Genomic DNA, 15,252 nt, shown 5'->3' with positions numbered 1-15,252 from the left:
ATCTATAGTTACCGTCGGTACCTATATGCGTTTTTTCATTCTAGGGCGTCAAATCAACGATCCACACGTTACAATGATCTAGGGATATTTAATTTAAAAAAATATTTATATTTTTTCGACCATGTTTATTTTAGATCAACGCGATTTCAAATTTGATCAATTTTCATGGCTATTATGTACGAGTTTGTGAGTTTACCGTGTAGAGAAGATTTAATATATTCTTAAATTTGATGAAAATATTTTAACGATATAGCTTTAGGTTAAATTTCTTGATCTTGAATTTAAGTTCCTATGCCTCAAGTTTAAAGATTATTCACATTTCCACCGTCCATTTCTTATAAATTATTTACTAAGTAACGATAATCGAAAAAACTAAAATTTTATTTTCCTACAAATCATATACCCTGATTATTATTTAACGGTTTGATCGTTGAATTTGAACGCCTTAATACGAAAACACACATTAGTACCGGAGCTCGTACTTAGATATATAGTACTATTTCTTATATTATATATATATATATATATATATATATATATTTGTTCGTTAGCGTTCAATAACTTAAACCAAGTAAATATGTCATATTTTAGTCTTTTGGCTCAGACTTATCAAGTAACTTCTCCAACGAAAATTATATTTTAACTTTCCGCTGCATTAGAAGTTTAAAGCTTTTCTATGTTTCCAAATGCTTTACTAGCTACAAATGATCATGAATACAACTATCTTTTTATGCACATGTATTTGTGGCTTCAATGTGTATAATTAACTTGGAAAGGATTAGAGGCTTCTGCTTAGGTTTGATATTGCTACAGTAAATGCATGTGCGGAAACAGCATTTTAAGCATAAAGCTGTTTTTCCTCACTGGATTGTGACTCTTGAACTAACCTTATCAATGTAACAAGCTTGGTGATGTTCAAAATTTTCTGATTTGACCTTCAAATAAATAGTCGATCACCTGTTCGCCGTAGATCTCTTACTATTTTAACCAAGAAAAGTCCAAACTAATTAAGGACTTTGAGTAGACAAAAGTCTATTTTATCACCAACCTAAATAATTGCTACCTTCCAAGGAACGTACACTTGCTAGAATAGCTTCAGCTCATGGAATTAATTGATCCAAGGACAAGCATGTGACACATTCATTTATATATGTATACGTGTGTTTAACGCGTACACAAGAAATTTGTTAGTAAACGAACCTGTCAACACAGCTGTGTTGAAACTAGTCGCGTGTGTTTCAATTACATTCATATGCACGGAATAGGTTGGATGCATGGGGCTATAAATAGCCTAGAAGAGCTGCTCCCAAAAGCCACCCATTCCGTAAAAGCTCAAAGCAAATTGAAGTGCTTCTCTGCCCTTTCTCTTTCCTTCTAAAAAGATGGGCGTTCTTAAGGTTTCAATGACGCAAGTGTTAGGTTTTGTTCTATTATTTGGTGCCCTAGCTCGCCCCACTTGGACCAAGGTTCATCACCATACCTTCGTTGTAAGTGTACCTCCACAATTACATATATACATATATATATAGGCCCCAAAACTATGTGATTATTTTAGTTACTATATATGTGGAGAGGATTGCACCATATTGTATGGATAGAGGCACTAGATTGTCACTACGCATATGACATAGATAGATAAAGTATATACATATTGTAGCACATTAAATATAAAAATATTTCAGTACTATTCTTTAGCACTCTTTAAGTTTTTTTTAGAGTAACTGATGGTCTCATATTTTATACAATGAAAAGATCTGTGTTTAAATCCACTTAAAGTCGTAGAGTAGTATAATTTGTTCTGCTTAGGCTTGAACGGAGCTAGAAAGTTGTGCAGATTAATTTAGTTTGGCTCAAGTGAATCTGTTGATCTCTCCATGTTTGGAACATATAATTTACTATTCTATATTGAGCTTTCACAGTTTGTTAGTGTACCTGCATGGACCAAGTATCATATCATACCAACTTTCCAATATACCAACCACGTTCACATTTTTATCAATTGATTAATGTACACAAATTAACATTTCTTAATTTGGTACACCCGATTAAACTCAAATAAAATTATCAAATAATGCCATCACAAGACTCATTCGACATGAACTAGCTAGCTAATACAACTTGCAGAGAGAAAAAAAAATGGCATTTATTTGGACTATTTCTAATTTCGATTACTACATTTTTACTTTGAAGTATAATAATAATATAAACAATTCATGATATTTGACCTTTTATCGACATATGTACTCGTTACAGATCGAAGAAACCAATTACACTCGGCTCTGCTACACGAAGAGCATCTTAACTGTTAATGGTCAATTCCCGGGGCCGACCATCAACGCGCGCAACGGAGACATGGTCATCGTCAAGGTGTACAACCGCGCAGGCTACAATATCACCCTCCACTGGTATGACCAAAAACCTCATTAATTATGTATTCAATTTGGTGAAATAAGATTAATTTTACTTAAACGTTAATTAATTGATTTATTTGTTATTTTGTGGTAATTTTGTTTTGTAAATACAAAGGCATGGGATACGCGAGACCCGGAACCCGTGGTCGGACGGGACCGAGTACATCACGCAGTGCCCGATCCAGCCGGGAGGCAACTTCACGCAACGGATCGACCTCACCAATGAGGAAGGCACCCTTTGGTGGCACGCCCACAGCGACTGGGATCGCGCCACCCTCTACGGAGCCATTGTGGTTCGCCCCACGCGCGGAACCGCCTTCCCTTTCTCCAAGCCTCAAAAGGAGATCCCCATCCTTCTCGGTGTGCTCCTTGAATTTCTTCTTAATTTTGACCGGTCATGCTCAGGCATTAGGAAAAACTGAAGTCCAATACAAATTATAAAGCTTCTGCTTTTTTAGTGGTGAAATATTTTGACGCTAATTAAGTTTTTGCTGAAAATGATTAGCACTTCTTTGAGCAACTCTAGTCAAACAAAATTAAGCAGCTCACCGTCTTTTTTTTTTTCTTTTTTTTTTTTAACCCTCCGTACGTGATGCTGCAGGAGAGTGGTGGATTGCCAACGTGAGTCAAATCCTGGCCGACCTCATTCGGACAGGCGGCGACCCTAATATCTCTGATGCCTACACCATCAACGGCCAGCCTGGGGATTTCTATCCATGCTCCCGAAAAGGTAATAGTTTAAGTAGTGAAGGACAGACTAATAAATTGCATCAGACCCGTACGTCCATTATATGACGAGGATGGAGCCTTCGCGGCATAGTTTATTAGCCGGTATTTTTCTGGCCACAACTAATCTCATCTCATCCTTTCATGCGCACGCAGATACCTTCAAAGTCCTAGTGGAGTATGGCAAAACCTACCTCCTCCGCGTGGTCAACGCCGCAATCAACAACGAGCTCTACTTCGCGGTGGCCGGCCACAAGCTCACTGTGGTCTGCACCGACGCGAGCTACACCAAGCCCTTCACCACTGACTTCATCATGATCACCCCGGGCCAAACCTTCAACCTCCTCCTCGAAGCCAACAACCCGGCCGGCGCCGACCCCTTGGCCCCCCGCCGCTTCTACATGGCGGCACGCTCCTACTCCAGCGCACAGAATGTCTCCTTTGACAACACGACCACGACCGCCATCTTAGAATACACCACCGGATCTAGCCCCTCCACACCTGCTGCGCCGCCGCAGCTCCCGTACCTCCCTGGGTACAACGACACCAACGCAGCGACCGTATTCACCGCAGGGCTGCGCTCGCTGGCTAGCCGGGAGCACCCGGTCGACGTGCCGCAGACGATTGACCGGCGGATCATCATCACAGTCTCGGTCAACCTGCTGACGTGCCCCGGCGCCACGTGCACGGGGCCCGGCAATAACCGCATGGCGTCAAGCCTGAACAACGACAGCTTTCGAAACCCCCGGATCGACATCCTTGAGGCGTACTACTACAGCATCTCCGGAGACTACGGGACCAACTTCCCCGACCGCCCGCCGTCCTACTTCAACTTCACCGCCGACATGATTCCGCAGAACATGACGTTCACGAAGAGGAACACGGAGGTGAAGGTGTTGGAGTACAACACGAGCGTGGAGGTGGTGTTCCAGGGGACGAATTTATTGGCCGGGGAGAACCACCCCATGCACCTGCACGGGTTCACCTTCTACGTGGTGGGGAGGGGGTTCGGGAACTACGACGAGAAGAGGGACCCCCTGGGGTACAATTTGGTGGACCCGGCGTACGAGAACACCGTCGGCGTGCCACGCAACGGCTGGGCTGCAATCCGCTTCAGGGCGGATAACCCCGGTGAGTTTGTTTCCACGTCTTTCTTTTTCTGATTTGATTTTCTGGTCCTTCATTCCGTGCTCTTGAACTTTACAATGAAATACCTTTATAAAAAAAAAAAAATACTAATACATTTAAAAATGAACAGTAAATTTTACACCCATTTATTTTGTTGGGAAAAATCAACGATCATTGGTATGAGATATCATACTTGTATTAGTTTCAGACGAAAGAACTTGTCGAATCGTTGCATTCGTCTTACAGCCTCCTAAATTTACGATGACTTTCTAAATCTTCGATTGAATGTTATGTCGGGATCTTTACGCTTGATCGTCGTCATGGAAGGCTACTAGAGTCTCCATAATAGCCCACCTTTTAAAACGAAATCCCGAAGAGAACTTAGAGCAAGAAAAAAGGATTCATATGTATAGATAGATTATCAGGAGATTACTCAAAATATGTTGATTTTCACATAAAAATAAGTATAAAAATATCTATTAAGACATTCATTAAGAGATACGTTTTTTTAACTAATAAAAAATATATAATTTGTCTTTAGTCTTAACTTATTAGGATAAATTATAATTCACATCTCATTTAATTTGAATGAAATAGAACATGCTACAAGGCAACATATTTAGCATCCATCTTTCGGATGTATAGAGAGCATTGCTCAATAGCTTAATGGTATTTATTTGAACTTATCAAGTTTTTAATTTTCATTCATAACATAATGTGACATAATTTTATAGCAAGATTTTTACAGAAGATATCATAAGGCAAGTTGAGTGCCCACCTTAAAATTACACACGGTTATCTACATATTATAGAAGTTTGAGATACGCACAAGGCTTTTTTTGAATTACCTGTGTTGAACGTTTTCTAAATTCACCATTTTTTTTCTTCTTTTTCTCTGTTTTAGGTGTTTGGTTCATGCACTGTCACTTGGAGCGTCACCTCACCTGGGGAATGGACACAGTGTTTATAGTGAAAAATGGGAAAGGCCCCCAGGAACGTTTGTTGCCACCTCCTCCGGATATGCCTCCATGCTAAGAAGATCAAACAAGGACTCTATACATAGAGTTGGATACGAACATTGCTTATAAAATTTAATATTGGTTGAATATGGAAGTATGGTAAGGAATTTTAGTACTGATTTATCGGATGGCAATGTTGTTATTGTTGTAATTTATAATTTGTTTATTTGTTTGTTAATTTGTAAAACGTTTTACCCCATAAATTGAGTAAATAAATCAAGAACATCTCACTAGTTTAATTTCTCTCTCTCTCTCTTTTAAGACATCTTTTTGGTAGTTCTCTTTACAAACGAGTGGAATTATTTCTCGAACCTTAAAGTAATTCACAAATTAACTCATTCCCGGGAGTGGATCTGGACTAGTAAAGAAGAAAAAAATATAATGTGGACAAGTATGAGGACCGCATGTTTTTCTGATAGCGATAGCCGATAGTGCCATAATCTTATAATAATAATAAATTTTATATATATATAACCTTCAAATTTTTAAAATTTTTAAATGTATAAAAGTAGGTTGTATTTAAATAATAATAATAATAAAAAAAATAAAAAAAAATTAAAAAAAAACACAGCATTGAGGGAAGGGTGATTTGGNAACACAGAGCATTCAGGGAAGGGTGATTTGGTAATTGCACATAAAAGGAGTATCGTGCGGAGATGGGAGGGAGTTGGGTCACCCGGCCTCGTGAGTCGGAGCCCGAGCCATAGTCTGGTCCGGGGGCCACACGTGGTCGGCACACGTCGTCGGGTCCGACCCCGAGTCCCCGACCACAGGGTGGAGTGCTCGCCACACGCCGCAACGTGCCACATGCTCCCAAAACTCCTCTTTTTCTTCTTCTCCTCTCTGTGCTTTTTTTATTTTTATTTATTATTATTTTTTCGAGGGGTAGTTAACTCCCTCAAAACCCCCAATTTGGGCGCGTCCTCACGAACCTATTCGATCGGTATCCTCCCCCCTCTCCGCTTTCTTTTTTTTTTTTTTTTTACATTCTCTCTGATTTTAGCTATTTTTGCTTGCTCCATTGTGAATTGTGTGCTCTTTGGTTCGGTAATTCCATGTGCTTTTTTTTTTTTTTTTTTTCGAAATCCAGGGTTAGGGTTTCGTTCTTCTTTTGACTTGCTATTTGAGAGTTAAAATCTCTGAAATTTGGAGAAAAATTGCTCCTTTGGATTGTTAAGGGACTCTAGAATATTACATCATTTTGGGTGTTAAATTATTATTATTATTTTTTTGAAGTTTATTTCTTATTCTTGCAGATATTCTACTTCGCAATGGTTACGAAATCGCCCTCATCTGTGGCCAATGATGCAGATATTACAGCTGAAAAAGGGTGAGATCTTTTTCTTAAAACTGCACATGCTTCTTTTTCCTCTGTTGTTTATTTAAAAGGAGTTAAATCAATTAATTGATGCAATTGTTGTAAGTACATATATATATATATATATACATCCTTCAATTACGCAAGCTAAAGTTAACCATAATTGCGTATTTTTGTTCGATTTCGTAGTATGTTTGCTGTCACGGCCAATTATGGTTGTTCCGGCAATATGTTATTACCTTTGCTTATATCAACTCAAATACTCGAACGAAACTCTTAGCTAGAATTGCTACGACTATCGAATGCTTGATACATTGCCTATTTATTGTTGCGGGTCACGGCTCAGTGATTTGTGCATATGACCTTTCGATGTTGATTTCGGACATTGATATGACCGGTTTTTGACATAGTTGCTTGTAAATGTAATTTGCGTTGGACTAGGCTTATTCAAAAAGTCGAAACCGATAATAATATACCAGTTTATTTTCAATTGGGAGTTGGAATATAATCCCACACTACTTGGATTGTGTAAGCATACGGAAGAGATAATCTTCGTGTGGAGAAAATGTCTGATGTCGAACCTATTCTAAGTCCCTATTAATTTCAAACCTTGCATTATTCCTTTGACCATCTTAGACTTGTTAGTGTACTTTGCATATCACAGCTCTCTGATCTCTGTGTGTTGCGATACTTGTTTTGCATTGTCATTTCTTGCTTGCATTTCAACTTTAATACCTGAAATGAGTCGCGATGCAGGTCAACCGTCAAAAAGAGGAGCATGAGAGTTCCAACGAAAGAGCACAAAGCTAAAAGAGAGAAGATGAAACGCAGTCACATGAATGAGCTTTTTCTGGAGCTAGGTCATGCAATCGGTAAAACTCGGCCCCTAATTTGTCTCATAAGAACCTGCTTTTAATGTATATATATATATATACTATTGATAGTATGGTAGCATAATTCTATATATATATATATATATATATATATATATATATATATATATATATATATTAGTTGGTTACTGTTCTAGTGACTTGAACCAAGTAACATTATCCTTTTTCCTCACTGATGGCTATTTCACTTTCTTAGCATTTTTAACTTGTAGCATGCTATTCTGAGAAAACCAAATTTCTATTACAGAACCGTCTCAGCAGAACAATGGTAAAGCCTGTATATTGAACACTACCACTCGATTACTACGAGATCTCACTGTGCAGTTGGAAGCTCTCAAAAAGGAAAACGCGGTTCTGCTTGCTGAATCTCGCTATGTAAGTTGGTGAAAAGCCTACTGTACTGTCTCTCTGTATCTTAAATTTTGATACTCCGACGAAAATTTATTGCAACCAGGAATATATAGACTTACAGATCCGTTCTAAACAATTTAAACAAAAATAGGTTACTGTCGAGACAGATGAGCTGAGAGATGAAAACAGCATGCTCGAGGTCGAGATCGAGAGACTGCAGGATGAGCTTCGCGAGAAGACGCACTCTTCTGATTCAGATCAGCCCACAAGCAGATCGACGCAAATGCAAGACCAACCAATCGGGCCGCTCTACGTCATTCCAATCCAACAAGAGCCCCATCCCTTCACCGATGCAGAAAACACGTCAGCCCCGCCCAATCCTCCCTCCATTGTGAGCCGGCCGCATCCGAGGTACCCGAGCCCGTCAGATTCCTGGCCTCTGGAGCTCCTCTCCAAGCACCAAACAGCGGCCCACGAAGGCTCAAACGCGAGCAAGCCATAGTTTAAATGCGAACCTTGGTTGCTTAAAAGAGGTTAAAGAAGCATCGGATCGAATACGATAACTGCGGGGACATATAATTGAGATTTTGATGAGGAAGGAGTTGGTGTAATACATGTTGCTTCAGGATGCTTAGTTTTTTCTCTTTGTTGTGTGTTTCTTTTTTAGTTGTCCATCAATGGTTCTAGTAGTATTGTATATACTTATTTGGGACTAATGCAATGTATAATCCTGTAGTTTTATGTCATAGAATTGTTCCCAAAAAGCCTTGGAATCAAGGAAATGAAATGAACCATTTTGCTAGTTCAAATTTTTACAAGAATTTTAATTATACCAATGTATTTTATTTTGAGTAGGACCACTAAAGAGTCAATGTATACTATGTGTTAATTTTGTTTGCAAAGCAAAAATAAATTATTAAAAAAAAATCTTTTCAATGATCTTCTTTTTCCTTTTTCTATTTTTGGTAAAAAGCCGAATATTGAGTAAATTTTAGTATATATTTCGAATCAATTAATATCATCAAATACCAAAAAATCATCCTGGTCTAATATTTCCAATTTTACAAGTTATCATATCATTGATTGCTTATCGATTATAATCAAGCAATTTTTATCTAATAATGCTTTTTTTAACCAAATTGTACACTAAATAATTAATTAATTTTTCTGGATATTCACTAATTCATTCTCAACTTTCCTCGAATAACCTTCCAGAATCGCCCGCATAGAAATTTCTATGAGCCCAGTCGCACCGCCGCATACTGTCCCCTCCCGTTGTGAGTGTGAGAAACATCGCACTCGCTCCCATGCCCTAAAAGCAAAGAGAAATACAAAAAAAAGGACAAGCGAACAACTCATCCTCTTTGCGATTTTAGATTTTAAAGAAAAGAGAGTAATCGAGATCGAAGAAGAAGAAGAGTTGGAATGGGATCGGGATCGGGATCTTTCCTCAAGGTTTTGGTCCAAAATTTCGACGTTCTCGCTGGGTAATTTTCCGCTCACTCCGCAAAAATTCGACTTTTTTTTTCATTAATTTAGGTTTTCCTATTTGCTCGTGCAATTTAAATCCTATCACATTGTGAAATCACACCTCGATTGATGATCTAAGCAACAATGTAATTTGTGGGTTAGGTCGATTTTCCCCTTTTTTTGTGTTTGATTAGTACAATTATTGGCCCTAAAAGAGGCATTTTTAAGGATCCCTTTCCCCAATCCCTGTCTCAATTCAATGCTTTTGTCTTGGTATAGAAAAAAAAAAGGAGGTTTTTTTAGGTCATATAATTGCTTGGAACAACCAGGGTAATTTATATTTGCCAATAATAAGAGGATCTAAAGTCATTGTTGTTGGTGTTATGTCTATTTTTTCCTAAATCATATCTCTTAATATTTCTTGTATTTGTTAACTATATTTTCAATTTTTGTATTTGCAGGCCATTGGTCACACTTGCTTATCCACTGTAAGTATCATTAAATAGTATTCGTAAGACGCCGAAATCTCATTTTACCCCTTGATTTTTTAACATACATACAAACTTGTAATAACTTCGCAGGTATGCTTCAATCAAGGCTATAGAAACAAAATCTTCTGTGGATGATCAGCAATGGCTCACTTATTGGGTGCTCTACTCATTTATTACACTGTTCGAGCTCACTTTTGCGCCAGTAATCGAATGGTAAATGTTTTGCCATTTCTTTGACTGATTGTACAACCTATTAATCCTTCATTACATTTCTTGGCTTTATAGCTTAACATGGAAACATGTTGTTGATTCCCCCAACAAATTTAGTGCAAATGTTCCACTAAACAGTCGGCATATCGTTATTAGCAATGTTCAAATTGCACCCTTTAGAGTGATGATGATATCTAATAATAAGTGAATACATGCGATTTTTGATCTTTGGATGGTAACATTTGTGAGTTTCAAAGTTTATGATGGTAAACCATATGCAAGCTTTTAACTTGGGAGTGCATATGTATGTATTATCCTTGTATACATGTAAGCCACTTATTGAGGTTATGTCATCGCAAAACATCGAGAGGGTGACACTTTCACACAACGAGTCTTCGTAGGTGGGTGTTTGTAACGCCTAGTTGGAGCTTATGTAGATGTGTTGATTGGCAAGTGCTTGTCCAGGAGCCTTCCTCTTTTCGCTGAAATCGCTTTACTGACTTTCCGCATATTTCTCAAGAGGGGAGAGTTAAAACGTAATTACATTACATGCATGTGCTTGTCGCAGGCTTCCGTTTTGGTCTTACATGAAGCTGTTCTTCAATTGCTGGTTGGTCTTACCCCACTTTAACGGCGCTGCATACGTTTATCAGCACTATGTGAGGCCGCTGCTTGTGAACCAGCAAACCGTAAACATCTGGTACGTTCCAAGTAAGAAAGACATTTTCAGTAAACCTGAGGACATATTATCAGCTGCGAAGAAATATATCGAAGAAAATGGACCGGAGGCGATTGAGAAGCTCATAAGCAAGGTATATTCTGTTTTCCACTTTTACATTCTCCTTTTTGAGGTTTGCAACTAACACAACAAACTGAAAGGAGATTTATGATGTCCTTTTTGAGGGGTAAAACTCAAGTCTCTCTTTTCATTTACTCGCCAGACTAAAACCATGTGCGTGTCTTTCAGACCGGAGTTCGATTAAACTCTAAGGGAAGGAGACGCTCGATCTTGGAAGAGGTCGAGGCTGAGCAGAAAGCAAAGGCAGAAAAAGAGTCGGAAACCTCGAACGGAAATTATTCGATCTTTGATGAGGGCTACCGATACTGATACCAAACCAAACTTCTCTCTCTTGGGAGATCGAAGTCTTTGTTCGCTGTTTGTTAATATGTTTAGTTCCCGTTCAGTTCTTATCCTACGATGACGAAGAGCACCGAGGACCAGTTCAATTGGAGTACTTGAGAGAGTTCTCTTACTAGAGGATTGTTCGTTGCGTTTGTAGTGAGATGCATGATAGTCGTGACGCATGATGTCTGCATGTGACGGTCTTGTTCATCTTTTACTTTTATTGGTATCGGCAGTTTCGTGTACTTTTCAAGTGGCTTTCTGAAATGGTATTCTGAATTTCTTGTTAGAAAATCTGCAACTTTGCATGGGTTGCTTGTTCAAGAGAAAATCTGCAACTTTGCATGGGTTGCTTGTTCAAGACATTCAACTACTAGCGGAAAGCTCTTTTCCGGTGAATAAGCATTCCCATGAATTTCTAGTAAAAGATATTTGATTCATAAGTGGGCGATTAGCAAAGCAACCAAATACTGGAAAATCTATGAACTCGTCGTGCAATGCAACCATCTTTTAAGGCGGCATGTTCAGGTCATATTAAGACGACAACAAAGTATCCAAGTCGCCTTCGAGTCGAGAAAAGCTCGAACTGAGCTTGGACTCGTCTCAACCTGTTCGGATACATACACAACACAATTCAAATGCTTACAAAATGGAACGTTACACGTAGAAAACTCCCTCATGTCTCATAGGCCTCTTATTGGATCTCAGCAGTGATCCAAATTTTAAAAACATGGAGGACCACTAAAGCCACATATTTCTAATAATAGCGAATCAGAGCTTTGATTGCGGCCGCCTCTTCTTACATCCATATTAAGCTGAGGAAAAACTTAACTAATCTACCAACCTTACAAAGCACTAATGGGCCTAAGCAAAGACAACCTGTTTTTGTTCCAGCTCGCAAGGAGAGCTGCAGCAACTAGAGCTGCTGAACCCCCGCCTCTTCTACGCGTTTGGGACCTCTATCTATATAGTTGCCGATGTCGAAATTCGTTACAGCATTTCGCCCGCGTAACTCGACGGCGGCAATATCATATGCCTCCGCTGCTTCTTCCTCTGTTTCTGGTGTGAGACAAAACACTCTTAACAATTTTTATATTTTAAAAAAAAAAACTGCAGTTTTCGCACCACTTAAGTAACAGTGTTAGAGACTTAGACAAAGGGACCGACTTACTGAAGGTTCCTAGATAAATATCTCTCGTATCAGCAACCAGACCTATACGGGCTTGCCATCTCCCATCCTTCTGCCTTCTATCATCGATGTAAGTTTTAGTCGAAGGATAATCAATGACAAAGTAGAAAAAGTATAGCGGCGAAATTACAGGAAATCCCCTTACAACAAGTATCCTGAGTATGTGCAAAGATCAGGTAAAATGTAGGCTTTATAATTTCACGGTGGAAAGTGGTAAAATGTGATACTTTGTAAGGGATTTCCTGCATTTCAGCCGGATATATTTCCATAGGTAACAAACGAAACAAAGAGGTCACCTTGTGACTCCTCTATAAATGGAAGCACCCCTCGAGAAGCAACTGCTCCTCCTGCCACACAAGTTGAAGATTATATGTGAGGGCCTTTACCTAAAGAATGAAACTAAATCAAGTTTCCTTCTACAATACCTTCTGAGGTATGCAACACATTCTTCGCGAGTCATGTCCTTAACATCCTCCAATTCCTTCTCGTATTCTGAAACCTGAAAATTATGCAAGTTGTAAGGACTAATTCGCCCTAAGAGTACCGAAGCACATGAATTAATGCAGCACCAGGCACTAACTGGAAAATTCAACTTGGTGCTGGCACCCCAATACTTAAGGGCTGCAAGATCATAGGCCCTTGCAGCTTTTTCCTCTGTGTCATAACTTCCTGGGGGCAAAAACATGAAATCATGTATGTATGAGATCATTACCAACACTCACAATATTAACTGAGCCAACTTTCGATTTGAAGAACTTACCTAAATAAACTGAAGCATCACCAAGGGAGAGCGCCAAAGCAACAAGAGCAGTTAGTGAGAACTGACTGTAACTAAATAAAGCGGGTGACAAACAAAATATATAAAACAGCTTAAAATAAAAACAAATATCAGATGCATATTTAATGCCTTTGGAAAAGCTCTTTGTTTTTTTGAATGGAATGCCTTTGCAAAAGTTCATTCATCAAGAAAGACTCAAGCAGAAAATCTTTTTGCTGGCTTCAGGATTGTTAATTTGCATATTTCCTTCTGGATAATAATGTACAAGAATGCACATCCGATGGATCATCTACTTCTACCTAAGTTTGATTAGAGGTTGTAGGAGCACATCTCCAGTCCTTTCTATCAAGGAGGATCACTTGAAAGACTGTGGCTTGCTATAATTTGGCATATCATAATCTGGGAACGGAAAGTTGTAGGGAAAACCTAACTTTGCGAAATTTGTAAACATGGTAAAAATTGCCGTCCTTACTTTTCATGGATTTTGCTACTAATAATATATCAATATGAGGAAAACATATCGGTACAAATTGACAAGCAATAATAGATGTAGATGCTTACCTTGCTTTCCCTTGCGTCTCCGCCCTTCTACTCTGCAAGTGTTATCCCACAAATGAGCTTCATATTTTCCACTCCATCTATGCCTGCAAATTGTGATGTTACAGGTTTCCTCAATACTTCACTCCATAAAAACTGTAATCAAGGTCCTCAGCAGCAGCTTAGCTCCACTATTTAAAGAAATACCCATGCTATCTTCTTCCCAAATACATGATCACACAACCAAGAATGATGTAAAAAGAGGAAAAGTACGAGATGTGTTATCTCACGTTGGCCGCACCTAGTGACCCCATGATAGTTCGACGACCGGGGAATTGGTGACTTTACTGCAGATATTCTACCTGCAATACCGCCGATCTTCTTCTCAGAATTATTCTCGCAGTTTGGCGTGGCAGCAGCGGAACAACTTGTGGCCTCCATAGAATCATCTTTCTTCACAATGGCAATCCCACCTTTCTCTTCATTCCCAGATACCTTCGCGCAATCATCTTTCCTCGCAACACCATCACCACTAGTGCATTCCCAATCCTCAGAAATCTTAATGGGCTCATCTTTTTTGACAACAGCCGCGCAATCAGACCGCTCTTCATCCCCCAAAACCTTCAAAGAACCATCTTTGTTCCCAAATACAGAACCATCAGTGTACTCTTCACTTCTAACTACATTTGCAGCATCACCATTTGAGCTCTTCTCATTTCCAATGAGCTCCAAAGAATCTTCTTTACTACCAACAACAGGATCCTCTAAGGAATCATCTTTTCTAGATGCGGCAACGCATGGCAAAGAATTAAGGTTAAAGGAATCGCCTCTTTGCGATTTAGTATCATCTCCATCATCTAATGTCGACTGAATCCTGCAATCGGAGCAGTCCACTTCCTCTCTTTGTTTATTGACTTCTCCATCTAATTTCCCCATTTAAACAAAATCTATTACAAAACCCTCAAAAAGAAACGCACAAAACTACCTACTCCGATCCATGGTTATAGCAACCAATTATTTCGCCCAATAACCCTATGAATCAAAATACATAAATCAAATTAATGCCACGGATTATCAGAAAACAAAAAAGCCCGATCTCAAACTCGATCAATTCCTGATCAATTCTACATATCTTCACGATTACAAGCAACAGTGATTAACATGCAAATTGAAATAAGAATTAAAATTTATAACCGAAATCAACAACAGAAGGGTTCCTGAGACGAAAATTTTAATTTAATTCATCAAAAAAGTACCTTAAATAGAGGAAAAATCGACCCCAAATCCACGGTTCACGCCCAAAAATGAATCGATCCGGGCATATAAGAAGCGCGACCAAAACTTCGAACCCTAAACGGGGTATCGACGAGCTACGGGGAATAGAGGAGATCGAGGGGTCGTGGGTTCATGATCGTGGAGAGGAAATAATAAAAAGAGAAAATTATTAAAAATTATAAAATAATCAAAACATAAAAGAGAGAGTGTAAGATTTTTTTTTTTTTTCGACCTTATATTGTATATCGCCGCTTCCTATGTGATTGCATCGTGATGCGCGCCAGGTTGGAAAGGCCGACGAGTGGTGACAATTTTGTGTGAACCGCGGTCCAT

At 39.0% G+C, this 15,252-nt stretch overlaps 4 protein-coding genes across 7 annotated transcripts; 3 read left to right on the top strand and 1 right to left on the bottom strand.

Annotated features, from left to right (window-relative positions):
• Window positions 1,230–5,526, top strand: LOC109711973 (putative laccase-9). The gene is made up of 6 exons (XM_020235362.1): window positions 1,230–1,487; window positions 2,254–2,405; window positions 2,527–2,771; window positions 3,013–3,141; window positions 3,294–4,268; window positions 5,170–5,526. Exons 1-6 carry the CDS (start codon window positions 1,383–1,385, stop codon window positions 5,298–5,300), a joined length of 1,737 nt encoding a protein of 578 aa, XP_020090951.1. The 5' UTR covers window positions 1,230–1,382; the 3' UTR covers window positions 5,301–5,526.
• Window positions 6,307–8,655, top strand: LOC109711253 (transcription factor bHLH47-like). Its single transcript, XM_020234205.1, has 5 exons — window positions 6,307–6,331; window positions 6,541–6,614; window positions 7,359–7,474; window positions 7,743–7,870; window positions 7,998–8,655. The coding sequence occupies exons 2-5, from the start codon at window positions 6,556–6,558 to the stop codon at window positions 8,346–8,348; spliced, it is 654 nt and encodes a 217-aa protein (XP_020089794.1). The 5' UTR covers window positions 6,307–6,331; window positions 6,541–6,555; the 3' UTR covers window positions 8,349–8,655.
• LOC109711367 (HVA22-like protein a) lies at window positions 9,117–11,434 on the top strand. The gene is made up of 5 exons (XM_020234377.1): window positions 9,117–9,333; window positions 9,778–9,804; window positions 9,898–10,020; window positions 10,586–10,829; window positions 10,985–11,434. Exons 1-5 carry the CDS (start codon window positions 9,272–9,274, stop codon window positions 11,123–11,125), a joined length of 597 nt encoding a protein of 198 aa, XP_020089966.1. The 5' UTR covers window positions 9,117–9,271; the 3' UTR covers window positions 11,126–11,434.
• LOC109711366 (AP2-like ethylene-responsive transcription factor AIL7) lies at window positions 11,628–15,151 on the bottom strand. 4 transcript variants are annotated; one of them, XM_020234375.1, is made up of 9 exons: window positions 14,901–15,151; window positions 13,946–14,676; window positions 13,669–13,751; window positions 13,090–13,098; window positions 12,910–12,998; window positions 12,755–12,828; window positions 12,626–12,676; window positions 12,312–12,388; window positions 11,628–12,219 (listed from the first exon to the last, which is right to left on the bottom strand). In XM_020234375.1, exons 2-9 carry the CDS (start codon window positions 14,578–14,580, stop codon window positions 12,131–12,133), a joined length of 1,107 nt encoding a protein of 368 aa, XP_020089964.1. In that variant the 5' UTR covers window positions 14,581–14,676; window positions 14,901–15,151; the 3' UTR covers window positions 11,628–12,130. The 4 variants fall into 4 exon arrangements, with proteins under 4 accessions (XP_020089964.1, XP_020089965.1, XP_020089961.1 ...); XM_020234376.1 differs by having other exon boundaries at window positions 12,312–12,385; XM_020234372.1 differs by having other exon boundaries at window positions 11,628–12,199; window positions 14,901–15,149.

Source organism: Ananas comosus, linkage group 6 (assembly GCF_001540865.1).
Source record: "Ananas comosus cultivar F153 linkage group 6, ASM154086v1, whole genome shotgun sequence".
Classification (NCBI taxonomy): Eukaryota; Viridiplantae; Streptophyta; class Magnoliopsida; order Poales; family Bromeliaceae; genus Ananas; species Ananas comosus.
This window is presented reverse-complemented; position numbering and strand designations above follow the sequence as displayed.